Raw genomic sequence first — 14,838 nt, forward strand, 5'->3', positions numbered from 1 at the left:
TAAAACAGCTATGGGGCATTTACACAATGGAATACTACTTGGCCATAAAAAGGAGAAAATTTTACCCTTTGCCACCCCATATGGATGGACCTGGAGAACATTATGCTAAGTGAAGTAAGCCAGTCAGAGAAAGACAAATACCATATGATTTCACTCATATGTGGAATCTAATGAACAAACTGAACAAGGAAAATGGGGACAGACTCATAGATGGAGAGCAGGATGACAGCTGGGATGGGGAGGTTAGGGGGCGGAGGGATTGAGACAAAGGAAAAAGGACCATGGACATGGACAATAGTGTGATCATTGGGGGTAGGGGGGTATAAGGGGTCTACATGATAACGGAAAAAATATAATAAAGATTAAGTAAAAAAAACCTTATCAGTTCAACTTACAGAAAAGGAGAAACATTTAGCCATTTTTCCCTTCTGAAAAGAAATAAAAACAAAATAGACTGATTTAATGTAGATCCAAGTTATTCCTTCTTTTAACTACACCTCTGTCTTTATCTAATATTTGAGTTTTTAATGGTCTTTTAAAGAACTTTAACTTCTAGACTATCAGAATTTCCCTGTTATAGGGTATCATCAGGTACAGCAAATGTCTCTAAAGCCAAGATGTGATGAAGGGATATGTGCAGTCATCTTTAGTCTACTGATTTATATTATTTCTACATGGATTCAACAGACACTCCCCTCAGCCTTTCACTCCACCTTCTTCCACAGACCCAATGCTCATCCCAAAGTCACTTAGGTCATTTATTTTCCTCTATTTCTGATACATCGTATAGGGCGTTGTTGGGTGAAAACAACAAACAAAACTGGAACCGATCCTCAGGCTTCCATTCTAAGACTGCGAACTTTGCTAACTTAATCACCTCTTACTGATTTGTCCAACAACCCAGGTAATCACTGCCATTTCTATGCTGTATAAAGATACATATTTAAGACATGCACGTAAAATGTCTCGAGTAGAAGAGTCAGAAAGCATTTATTTAAATCACGAACAACAGCAGGTAAGTATTTTGTTAATAGAGATTTACTTGATTGGAATGTGAATTTCAAGTGTGGCTGTCAAAAGTTCTCAGGCCAACTGATTATAAAGATTTAGGTTTTTCTTTGTTTAAAGAAAACCACATAATTAATTGTAAAATCCAACTTCATATACACATATTTCCTATTTTTGGCCAGAACTTTAAAATGCTATGTAGTCCTATACAAATCACCACCTATTGCTATCGTTCCCTATAGATTACAGGTTAACCCATTTTCTGGAGACTTTATGGGTTAATAAAATTAAGTATGATAAAATAAAAGCTCCTATAAAACATTTAATTTTTATTTTGATGATATAGTTAGGAACACTGACTATCTGGATATATCAATAGGAGTGACATATACAACCTATTGTATCTCCAGTCAAAGCTTGCTCATTCTCACTATCAGAACGCTCTTAAAGTTATCTTTAAACAAAATGTTCCCACCCTCCTTTTTTTGTTTTGTCCTCCACAATTTTTCTCACTATCAGGCATAAACAAAGCAATAGTGATAAAAAATCAAATACTTAAACAGATATTCTAGGCTTAATTCTTGTAATACATTCCAAAGTCAAATAGAAGTGCTTGTTGTGTTGCTTGCTATTAACACTGGCCATCGCCACAAAAATCTAGAACTGAATTTAATATTTTTATCTAATCTATCTATCTATCTAATCTATCTATCTGTCTATATTACTAATCTAAAAACTGCCTTAAGCATAGAAACTACTACTAATAATAGGAGAAGTAGTTAAAGAGTAAGAGTAGATTCATGAGTTTGGGGGATGTATGTTGTCAAACTTTTTAAGATAATAAAGAAGTTTTACTGGTTGGGGCACTACACTCTATGTTTTCAATTGCGTTTCCATTTCATTTTTTCCTCCTCATAATTAAGAACATGGTTTCACTGCATAAAATTTTGGAATTACAGAAAGATATATAGATGTTTTGAAAACATGTGCACACAGCCATTGGAGATAGTTCCTAATCACATATATGTTTTTAAGTCTACTGTACACTGGTTAACATTATACCAAAAGAATCTAAACATTCTTCATAAATTTAATTTTAAAGGGTGAATTATATGGATATACCAATATTTGCATAACTATACCCTTGCTATGAACACTAATGCTGTTTTCAATTTTTCTTAATTACAAGGTAATAACAGAAAGAAATCTTTGATCATATACAATTCATTTTTCAAAGAAAAAAATCCTAGAAAACTTCAAGCATAGGAAAATAAACTCCTAACTAGGTAAAAGATTAGGAACATTCATAAGAGCCTTTTGATATTCTGACGGTAAAGCCAATTTATTTACCAGTGATTGTTACCACTGCACAATCCTCAAGAGCATAGAGAGTATATTTAGTTTTAAATTTGTTTACTTGATACTTGATTGATATGTTAATGGCCCACCGTAATGTTAAATTTGAATTTTTTAACAAATAATTAGAAAAAATTACAATTTTTATTTGCCATATGTATTTCTTCTCTTGTTTACTCGCATTTTATGTTCTTTGTCCCACTATCAATCATATTATTTTATTTACCTCTCATTGACATGAATGAGCTCTTTATATATTTAGGATAGTAAACCTATGTTATAATTGCCATAAATACATTTTCCTCAGTTTAATTTCTTTTCTAATTATTTTATGGTAGAGATTTTACTTCTGCTCTTCTGGTTTTAATCTGCTAATGAATAAGTAAAATTTAATTAGTATAATAAACGGTCTTTAATCAAGAGATTCTTAAAAGGATCCTGTCCTTTTTGCCACTGACTTAAATGAATTCCTTTCTTTGTTATTCTTTCATCTCTATCTATCTACTTTATTAAGTTAGGATAACAAAATAAAAAGCTATGCAAAAGTTAGCTAGTAAAATATAGGAAACAGGATGTGGACATAATTTACTGCACAATATTAAAATTCATTTATATGTAAAGGTAACTGCAAGAGCTGCAAAGAATGGAAACTTGCTTTCAAGTCACAGAATAGCTGATTTGTATAATTCTATTCCTTTACCCTGATTTTAGGTGATATTCACTTTTCTCTAGTATTACACTTGCTTTCAGAACTTTAAACTGTCCTTTTTTCATTTCAAATCCTATCAAAATGCAAAAGCCAGACAGACACCTGTATTATCAGCACACCAGCATACTTCTCTAATAATTCCTCATCAGTTCTTTAGTACTAGTAGCTGATGAATATGTCTTTAAGAAATTGGAATCCTGGTGCTCCAGACATTTTAAAGACTATATTTGATTTCTTTCTATCTACATACCAAGTATCCCCAGGTCTTAGCTTCCTGAAATGTATAAATACTATTCTTCATTTCTTTGACAAAATTTACATAATTATTTAGCATTTATAATAGGACACTAATGACTACCAAAATGAATAAAGGGATCCAAAATTGTAATTTTAACAGAAAATTCTGAGAGAAAAGGTCCAAAGAGTAAAGTACTCAAAAGCCTGTCTTAGCATACTCAGCAATTACCAATAATAATCAGGGATTCATTCTAGTTTAGTCACTCTTCATTTTTATCCATACCTTTTAAGGAGTGATTTTATAAAAGCTTTAATAAGATCCATTATTATGGAAATGGGAAAACATTTGGTAAGAAACCTCAAACCCAGCCAGGCTATTAATAAAAACGGGACAAGAGGAAACTCTCCAATTAGTAATAAGATGAGATTTCTGACAATCCCGGAGACAACCAAAGTCAATATTATAATATTTCTAACAAGATTTTCACTTAATGAATTCTCATATCTGAGCAAGAGAGAGACACACATTATAAGAATGATGAGAAGGGCTGTTAGAGGGTCAACATTGCTCTCTAAATGCATGAAAATTAATGAATTTTATCACAAAAATGTAATATTCTATTTTCCTTTCTACTAACTATTGTCTTTGTTCTTCTTTTCCCTTATTAATTTGTGAACATAACAAACCTGAAGTCTTTAAAAAATAGCCCATACAGAGTATTATTTAGAAAGTATCCATTACGGGAACATTTACCCACACACAGAGATCCATATGTAATGAATTTTATAGGATAAGTATAAATGATTTATGTTTGTGTATTTTGGAGTACCTGTACCATTGTTCCATTTCACATAATAAACAAAAGCTCATTTGAGGAATGTAGTATGAGAACAATACAGTCATTTCCTGCTTATCCAGAGTCATATTTGCAGCAGCCTCAATTTATAGGAATTTAGGGAGAACCTCAAAGTGAACAAGAAAAGTTCTCCCAACTTGATCTATAGATTCACTGCAATCCCAGTCAAAATCCCAGTAAGTTATTTTACGGATATCATCAAACTGATTCCAAAGTTTCTAGAGACAAAAGACCCAGAATAGCCAACAGGATATTGAAGAACAAAACTGAAGGACTGACATTACCTGACTTCAAGACTTACTATTAATCTACAGTAATCAAGACTGTTTGGGCCAGTGGATTGAGTGCCAGCCTGTGAATCAAAGGGTTGCCAGTTCGATTCCCAGCCAGGGCACATGCCTGGGTTGTGGGCCAGGTCCCCAGTAGGGGGTGCTTGAGGCAACCACACATTGATGTTTCTCTCCCTCTCTTTCTCCCTCCCTCCCCCGCCTCTAAAAAATAAAATGTTTAAAAAAAATGTATGCTCTCAAAAGACACTATCAAGAGAATAAAAAAGACAAGCCACAGATTAGAAAAAAAAATTGGAAAAGATACATCTGATAAAGGACTTTTATCCAAAATATACAAAAAACTCTTAAAACTCAACAACAAGAAAACTAAAAATTAATTGAAAATGGGACAAACTCCTTAACAGAAACCTCATTGAAGATATAGAGATGGCAAATAAACATATGAAAAGATGCTGCTGCTCATATGCCAAGAGGGGAAATATAAATTAAAACACTATGATACCACAGTTCACATTTCTGGCCAAAATCCAAATGCTGACAAGGACGGGAGCAACAGAAACACTGACTCACTCGCAGTGGAAGTGCATTAGCACAGATACTTTAGTAGACGGAGGTTTCGTACAAAGTAAACATACTCTTGCCACGCAATGCTCCTCTGTATTCGCCCAAAGGAGTTGGAAAGTTCTGTCCACACAGAAACCCTGCACACAGATGTCCACCACTGCTTTATCCCTAACTGCCAAATCCCGACAGCAACCAAGATGTCCTTCAGTAGGTAAGTCGATAAATAAAATGTGTCACATCCAAGCGATGGGATATTATTTTGCACTAAAATGAAATGACCCACATTAAGCCATGAAAAGACATGGAGGGACCTTAAACGCATATTACTCAGTAAAAGAAGCCAATCTGAGAAAGCTACATACTGGACAATTCCAGCTACATGACATTCTGGAAAACTGGGGAGACATTAATAAAACCAAAGTTTGCTGGGACTGGGGTGGGGAAGATGAACAGGCAGAACACAGATTTTTAGGGCAGTGAAAATATCCCACATGATACTAAAATGTATATTCATAACTAAACATTTGTCCAAACTCAGAGAATGACCACCACCCAAAGTGAACCCTAATGTAAACTAGGAACTTTGGGCATTAATGAGGTGCCAATACAGGTTCATCAATTATAACAAATGTACCACTTTGGTGGGGGATGGTGATAACGGGGCAGGCTCTGTATGCATTGGGACAGGAGATGGATAAGAAATCTCTGTATGTTCCCATCAATTTTCCTGCTCTAAAAGTGCTCTGAAAGTCTTTAAAAACACACACACACACACACAGAATAAAACAAAGCAAAACCACCACCAGCAAGAAAACGCCCTCGAAGTTGGGGGCGCGGAGAACCCTGCTGCACTTCGCCCTGTAGGAAGGAAATGCAGGCACCTTTCTATTTTTATTAAGAACATGGATGTGTGCTTGTGTGTCAAGTGAGGCTTACTGTTTTAAATTATCATCCATGTTTCACTAGTAACTTTTACAAATTTTTAGATACCACAAATTAGAAGCAATGAAGAGGAAAACTGAAATATACTTGGAGAAATATTGAGGTTTGACCGGAACGGGGGTCAATAAAATTGCCAATTGTCTACTTGAAAGAAGTTACAAACAGCCTCACAAGTGGAATAACCCCAAGGGCACAGCTCTGTTAACAGGTTCAACACTCAGCTACACAGAGCTATACTGCCTCTCCTTGAAGTGCCTCTTACGAGGACATAATCTCCAGGTTAGGTACTAGTTTCCATAACACTAATAATTCTTTGAAGTTTCATATTGTACTTTAAACATTTCTACGAACTTTGCATTCTGATCCAAATATATGTGACTTTCATTTAAATCAGTGGTCCCCCTCTCTTCGCACAACCTCCCCTTAGATCTTGTAGCAAAGTGTAAGCTTCAAGAAGAACGTCATGTTGACTGTAGGGCTCCTCGTGCCCTTCGGCTCACTCAGCTGCATAACCAATTTTGAGAAGTCATGTAAGAATGACATATAATTCAGAAATATTTCCATAAAATGGCTGAAAAACAAGAACATTCTGAGAATTAAAGGAATAAACTTCAGTTGCTGAAAAATGCTCTCATGTGAAATCCCTATTGTTCCAAAATATCAAGTACAGCTGGTATAGAATACGCAAGTACTATTTAGTTACTACTTTAGAGAATACTTAACCATTTCAATTTACATATGTAGAAAATAAAACGTGTGAGCTCATTCAAATGAGCATTTTCTCTGACTTTTAAATATAAAAGATGGCTTTTGAGTACATCATTTTAATGAGGCTATGCAATGAAGTCGTAACTATGAATAGATATCGATACGTTAGAAAACACAGCCAATTGCTTGCCGAGCTAATACAGTTTTGGTGTCTAATTCTTGTTAAAGAATGACAGGTAACAGTACTTAAAAGAAAAAGAAATGTCCATAAACATTTCAAAAATACTGATATTTAATTCTCAGAAGTACAGCAATATTTCAGGAGTCTTAAGTAACACTATATAAAAAATTAATGTTAATAACACCACCAGTTATTATGTACCAGCGCTGTTCCAATGGCTTTACACATGAACTCACTGAATCTCAGACCTCAGAAGCAGGGTTTCACAGACAAGGTCACTGAGGCACGGGGGGCTGAATTACCAATGCAAGGCACACAGAAATTAACCAACAAAAATAGAATATGAACCCGGGTTGATGGATGCCAGGGATCATAGCTTTAAGAAAAGTACAGTTAGGAAGAGTGTCAACACTGTTCATTAAAAAAAAAAAAAATTCTCATTGGCATAGGATGCGTCATACTGTGCCAGCCTCTGACGATGAAAAGAGCAAGCCGAGGCCTCTGCCCTCCGGGAGCTCGCAGTCCACCACAGGTGGCCAACCAACTACGAGATTTCAAGTGCTTGCTTCTCCTAAACTACCACATACTCAAAACATTTTTGTAGAATACATAACAGTATCTTCAAGATCCCCTAAAACATCATATAGCACAAGGCTTGGTTAACCACATACTAATAAAGAAAATGATACTATTTTGCACAGAGAGCTTTAGGAACATAAGTAAACCTAACGCAGTTCAAGGGCAAACATGTACCTGTGACTCGGGACCACTTACTGTCATCCCTGACTTTATCTGTGTGCACAGTGCGAGAAGTGAGGACTACCGGCAGGAGGTCAGAATGATTCTCTCGGGTGGCACTGCCCTGGGTTGCAGGGCGTTTCCAATCTCTGGCCCTGCCCACTAAATGCCAGTGGTTTCCTCCCACCCATCAGTCATTGTGAAAACCAAAAATATCCCCACATATTTCTGAACACCCTTAGCAGACAGAACTGCCCATAGTGGAGAATAACTACATTGTGAATGTTTATTGTTATTTCTGTATTTCACTTTTGTTGTAATTTTTGTCATTACTGCTTCGGCATAGGCTTGAGCCCTGCGGTTGGAATCTGAGTCACGTTAAAAAGGCAACACTCTTCTGCAAACACTTCAAAGACACTGATCTGTACATACAAACTCTTACCTCAAGATTAGAAATACTATGGATCCTTTCTTTACACTTATTAGGAAAAGCAAGAATTAAATGGTATGTTAAGTTTTTAACAAGTAGTATGTATTTTACTTGGTGACGACAACATCAGATCAATGTATAAAAAAATTTAAAAATTCCCTTGACCTATAGCCATACCAGTTTTTGTTCTTATATGGCAATTCATTTACATTTTATGTACTCTTTAAAAAAATAAAATAAAATGTTTAAGACCAAAGGAATTCATATACCAGGCCAGTCTGTCAACATATTTATTTTGTATGCAAATCTTTATTTTTTTCTTTTGCTTGTAATTTTATGTACTTGGTGAATAATACATTCTATCAACATAACGGCTAAGGAACTATTTAAGATGCCTCTTTACACCTTTGGCAAAATGAAAGAAAATTCTGACTAGCAACAGATACCCTTTCTAAGCTCTGATCGCACTGAAGTCAGAGAGAAGGGTGTGATCTTAGCAATCACACCCTGGAATTCCCTTGAGGGCTCACATCAGATCCAATCATCCTAGAAATTCTCACAGATCAAGAACACAGGCAATGGTACAGTTTTAAGCAAAATCTAAAACATCTTCTAGGTAAAATCATAAAATAGTCTGTATCAAGAAAGGTGACAAATATATACTATATTATAGATTTGTAGGTTCTATTTGCTTCTGTAAGGTTAGCATTACTACACATACATAACTTACAATAATAAAGTCTAATGTTTAGTATGCTACTATTTATAAACTCCAGCTGTGGGATGTCACCATGGTAACGGGAATACATAAAGAACTCAGTCATGTATGACATGATGGAAGCATTACTAATTTAAAGAAGGAAATACTCTTAAGATAGGTAAAAAGATTCCACAATATAGTCATCGACTTGTTCATAAAAGAGGAGAAAGATGAGTATTTTAAAAAGCAGATGAAAAATTGAAATCATTCTTCTGGACAATGACTGGCAGTCGCTCTTGGAGTTGAGAAAAAGAAATGATTTAAAAATGAATGAATGAACTAAACTAAACCAAGCCTAAGAGAGACAGATTCAGATATAACAGAGAGCTAAGGGAGGGAGGGTAGGGCGTGGAGGGACTGAGCAAAAAGGGAAAAGGACTCATGGACATGGACAACAGTGTGGTGCTAAGGGGGTGGCGTAGAGGGGTATAAGGAGACTAAATGGTAATGGAAAAAAATACAATAAAAAAGGGGAAAAATAAAAAAATTAAATGAATGAGGCAAAAGAATGATTTAAAAAACCTAAAGGAGGTGCCTGGCCAAGTAGCTCAGTTGGTCAGAGTGTCGTCCGTTACACCAAGGTTGTGGGTTCTGAGCTCCCATCAGGGCACATACAAGAGTCAACTAATGAACACAGTGGAACAACATGTTTCTCTCTCTCCCTCTCTCTCTCAAATCAATTTTTAAAAAAAGAACCCTAGAGGAGGAAAATTCCAGGAGAAGAGCTATTATGTCAAAATGATGACGTGATAGATGTTTATAAACTCAGCTACAAGACAGAACTGAATAAAATCTATAATTTGATGTATTGTACACATATATTCAGTCTTTGGATTGGAACAAAGACAAAAAGCAGTGTAAAATCAGGTCACCGTCCCTGAAGAACATGTGAGCATGCATGTGCATTCATTATTTCACTTCGTGGATAACACTGAGTGTGTCTAGGTGCCGGGAACACAAAGGTAGACAAGAAGCTGACCCTAGGCTTAAGAATTAATAGTCTAAAAGAGAAGACAGCCCTCTAACAATTTAGTGTAACTCCTGAAATAGAAGTACATATTGAGTGTTGTAGGAACATAATGTCATAGCAATATTTTTGCCAGTTATTCAGAAAGAACTGATGCTTATATCTACATTAAGATTTAGATTTTACTGACATTTAAGTGACAGTGATTTGTGAAATATTATAAAATTGACAATTTGTTTAATTGACTAGAGGCAGATCAGTGCACATCAAGACATTTCATTCAAATGATTCCTCAACTTAAGAATAAGTAATTCCAAGTTCTTCACAGTTTTCCAATATCTACCTGCCACGGGAATGCACAGAAGGAACACTGACTGCAGTGGAAGTTCTATTAAACGGTACTATTGACTGCCACACACGCCACTGAAGTGGGGCTTTTGGAACAGTAACGTCTGAAAGCACCATTCTCCTTTTCACATAAACTAGAGAGAAGATTAATGTAAAAATCCCTCAGCTCCCCTGACAGAAAGCTCACCGGTGTGCCAGGGAGAACAAAACATGCACAACCTTGAGAGCGGTAGGAAGATCAGGGCAAACCACCGGAGTCACCTTCCAGAGTTCTGCGCATTTTGTGCTACCCGTCATTCCTTCCACTTGCCAGAGCCACTGCTGAACAAAGCTCAAACTTCCACTTCACTCAGTGGAAGACAGGCCAAGACTGCAACTTTTTCCAGAATCACACAGGGCAAATACTGCTTCGCCCCAAGCAGTAAAGTATACAAAATTCTTGAAAGAATTATTCTTCATGTCCCACTCCCCTCCCCTGACACGAATCACTGAAAGAAGAAATTCCATTTGGTAAAGAATATTGAAATGCCTTTTTGCTAGCTAGAAAAAATGATCATCGGAGTCACTAAACTACTTGAACTGTTGCATGCTTTTCAAACACTTTTCCCTCATTCCCGATTACCCACGCATTCAATACCATTCTCTACCTGCTTATAGTGCCTGAGACCTGGGGACTGCAGTGTTCGTAAGGGCCACATAGTAAATATTTTAGGCTCTGCATGCCAAGACGCAAAATCAATTAAATACGTAGGTACTTACAAAATCATTTAAATATGTAACCATTTAAAATGTAAAATCATTATTAGCACACAGAAAAACAAACAAAAACAGGGCATACTTTGCTGATTCCAGTGCTAGATCATAGTCATATATCCAGATAAAGCAAAGACCATTAGGTCATTAAATTTAAATGTATGATCTTTTGTACCAGGACTTAGCATCTTCCAATAAGAGCCTGCAGTGCAGGAGTGACCTAATGAATCTCTATCCTATAGAATTATCTACTGGATATAAGGATAATAGATACTTCTATTACATATATCTTTATTACATATTTCAACACCTACAGAAAAATGTTCTATATCTGTAGAGTTCAATATAGTAGCCACAACACACGTGGCTGTTGAGCATTCAAAACATGTCAAGTGTGTCTAAGGAATAAAATTTTTATATTTTATTACCTTTTAATTATTTTAAATTTATATTTGAATAGCCACATATGTTCTCTGCACCAAGTGTTTCCCTACAAGAGTGATAAATGTATATGGCAAATAGAATCTGATGCTCTAACACATTATCATTACTCTACCTAGATAGCAAATAGGTTTCATGTTACCTGCCAAATCTTGATGAATTGCAATGGAGGTTCCATAGGGCTGTTAGGCAAAGTTTGAACTTGGCGGGGATGAGGGCCATGACTGACTAGCCATGCCTTCCCTGAGTCAGGAGGAATACTTCACACAGTATTTGCAGGCCCTTTCATCTCTCTCACTGCCGTTTTACTGATATTGAGAGCATAAACGTTCGGAGTATAATCTGAATTTCATTTATCTTACTGTACAGAGAATAGCTTGATATCTAGAGTCCAGCTCTCTTGATCATTGTATGCCTGGTTTGCAAATTACTCAATTCCCATTCCGATTCACTGACTAGTCTCTTGTGAGCTTGGTTACATAAACTCCAACTGGGCAATAGGATCCATTCTCCATGAACTGACAAAATCAATTTTCTGAGTTGGCAATATTGATAAACAAACCACAGATTATGGTAAATGCACAAAGGTAAACCATATGAGACCTCTTAGTACCCGAACAGAAGGCTGGCTTTTCTGGGAAGAAAATGACTTTATCAGATACATCTTTTAGACTTCAACAGACTATTTTTGATCAGTTTCATTGTTTCTAATTTTAGTATTTCTTCCTTAAATTTTTCTTCATACATCTCCTCTTGCCAGTCTTAGATAATGTACACTTCCACACGAAAGCTCTCACCACCTCCCATTCTGAAGTCTAAAACGAGTGAGAGTGTCTGTGAGTCCACAGTTCTTTCACAGTGCATGAATTCATCATTCTGTCCACATCACTTCCATCTTCCCCTTTCTTTTGATGCCTGAATCTTTCTTTCCAAAACACACTCTGTCATACCCCATTTGTGCCAGCATCATTTCTTTTTCACCTCCACATGCCACCCTAATTGAACCCATGTTTTCTAGTTTTACCTTTCGCACATTTGCTAACCGATTCATCATCAAGGACTCCTCTCGGTCGTCATCGTCATCCAAGTCCAGCATTGGCATTCCAAAAGGGTCAATGATGCTACAGCACCTGGAGCCTTCGTCTCTTGGATCAAAGGGGTCCACAATTATGGGCTCTGTTCCTTTTATTTCACAGCGACAGAAGGGGCAGCCCTGGCCATCTGACTCCTGAACAAATACAAACAAATGTGCTGATTGGTCTCTGTTCAAATAAAATAGTATTGGGGGGAGCCAATGTTTTGTAACTATAAAAAGAAGTTGCAAAAAAGTTTTTAGGCTAGTCAGTGGGAAAAGGTCTGTCTTGAAGAGATAGTAGAGTAGAATAGAAAGCTAAAATATGTGATAAATGTTCAGTACATCAAATTTCATGTTTTAAAATTTTTTCTTTAAAAAAAATTTGATTGGCCAAAGCAAAGTAGCCTAACCTAATTTTCTTGAAGGTTCACTTATAATATTAACGCATCAAAACTTCAGTCCTGCAGAAAACTGGAAATTGAATCATGTCCCTGTTTACCAAAAGCCACTGGTACTAAGCAAATATTTTATAAAAAGAACATTTTGAAAACAATTTATTATAAATAAAATAATAGTAACAATTAGAACAATCCATTTTAAAATCCACTCTGGAAAAGTTCCTGTGCATAAAACTATGACTAAATACTGCTACTTTAATTGCCTTAGTCTTTTAAAATCTTGATTTGTAAGTGGGAAAAATAAAGTAACTCTATATTCAGAAGCCATCATCTGTCCCAAGAGCCTGACGTCCTGACACAGCCCATGTGGGATATACTACTACGTGAGATGTTAGTGTCACCCTTTGTCCCCTTCCACACTACAGAAAGATCTGTGCAAATACTTTTACAACAGAAATGTATTTACAGTGATTATTAAAGATTTTATTCAAAGTTTCCCAATTCCATTTCTCAAATACAACTGCCCTAAGAATTCATAATTGGCAGGAAAATAGGGCAAGACTGTTTTCTTGCCCCGTTGCTAGTACTGCCTTACAAAAGACAGATAGTGTATGCATCCGCTACTATATTTTTGTTTCTGCATTATACTGTGACTTTAGTAGCGTGTAATTTAAAAAACAGTAAAAATCATAAAATCATTAAAGGCAGAAATGGGTGAATTAGAACCATTTTAAAGATGAGACAAGGGATGCAAAGGGAAGTAACAACTTTAAAGAAACCGTTCAGTACTTGACTCAAGACTGCCCCACCCCTCGGAGGTACTCAGATCAGCAGTGGGATGGCATTTCCACCCTCCTCTCAGGGGACAGTTACTGAACAACGCCTCTGAGGCAGATCCCATGGTAGGCAGTTTATTCTTCCCAAATGTAACTCAGATTAACACGGTGAACATCCACATTGCCCCAGATATTGTCAAAATAAAAAGAAAAACTTTTTGGATTGGTTAATGAAAGGAAATTGCAACATTCCTTATTTATTTACTGTTAAATAATTTGGGCAAGAATCTTGGAATGGTAAAATAATTGACTAAAGTGGTGAAAAACAATACAGACACGCTACTACAAAATCCTTCTCTGTCTTTGGCCACACGGGTTCGGGTCTGGTGGACTTCGAGGCAACTTAAATATTATTTGGTCCATACTTTACAGGTAATAAAATTGAAACTTAATTCTTCTATCTTACATTGATATTTTCTAACACAAAACTAAGTCTTTCTCCTATCTTTTGATAACAAGAACATTAATTTTAAGTGCATATTCAATACATGTTGTCATCTGGGTGAAATCTCCTTATTATAAAAGTTAAAAGGGATCCATATTGTGTGCCTGTCATGGAATTTTCTTACTGATCTGTGTGATTTCAAAAAGACAGTTGTAATACATAAGAGCAAGATGTGAAAGAGCTGATGTTCCCAGTGTCTTTACTATATGAAGGATGGACAGCAGTACTCTGGGGCCTACTTCATTCATACATTAAAAAAAACAGAACAAAAAACGATTACAGAAAATTTTAAACACACAAAAGCAGAAAGTGTTATATTGGGTTGGCCACAATGTCTGTTACATTTTTCCATAATATAAAAGACACATTTTTCATTTTTACCATTAACTTATTGATTTGGATATTTTGAGTATGCCATCTATTTCCCACTATTGGCTTCTACTGGGAGGGGCCGGGGGTGCTGCTAAACATCTTCCAATTCATGAGACAGCCTCACAGCAAAGGATTATTTGGCCAGAATGTCAACAGTACCAGGAAACTCTGCAAAGCACTTTTGTAGGGTCAATCAGTCACAGCACTTTCTCCATACACTGCACAGATCTTTTCTTTTGTTACTGCATTTCAGTTGGTTTTTTACCTTTTTTGAAATGATAAATCATAATATCCCAAAAATGTTGTGTATTTTCCTCCACCTTCAATATTAAAATGACTACACGAAAATTCACTAATTTTGGTTTTTTAAATGCATGCTGATATGACAGCTACCACAATACAATCTAACAAAACGGTTTCAGA

General features: G+C 36.0%; 1 protein-coding gene across 7 annotated transcripts in view; it reads right to left on the bottom strand.

The window, feature by feature from the left end:
• Positions 1-14,838, bottom strand: part of CBLB (Cbl proto-oncogene B) — a 210,238-nt gene that overhangs the window by 63,352 nt on the left and 132,048 nt on the right. For all 7 annotated transcript variants that reach the window (XM_053918331.2, XM_053918329.2, XM_053918328.2 and 4 more), the window contains one exon: positions 12,314-12,517. In XM_053918331.2, coding sequence (XP_053774306.1) covers positions 12,314-12,517 — 204 coding nt within the window. The remainder of the gene's footprint in view (positions 1-12,313; positions 12,518-14,838) is intronic.

Source organism: Desmodus rotundus, chromosome 2 (assembly GCF_022682495.2).
Source record: "Desmodus rotundus isolate HL8 chromosome 2, HLdesRot8A.1, whole genome shotgun sequence".
Taxonomy (NCBI): domain Eukaryota; kingdom Metazoa; phylum Chordata; class Mammalia; order Chiroptera; family Phyllostomidae; genus Desmodus; species Desmodus rotundus.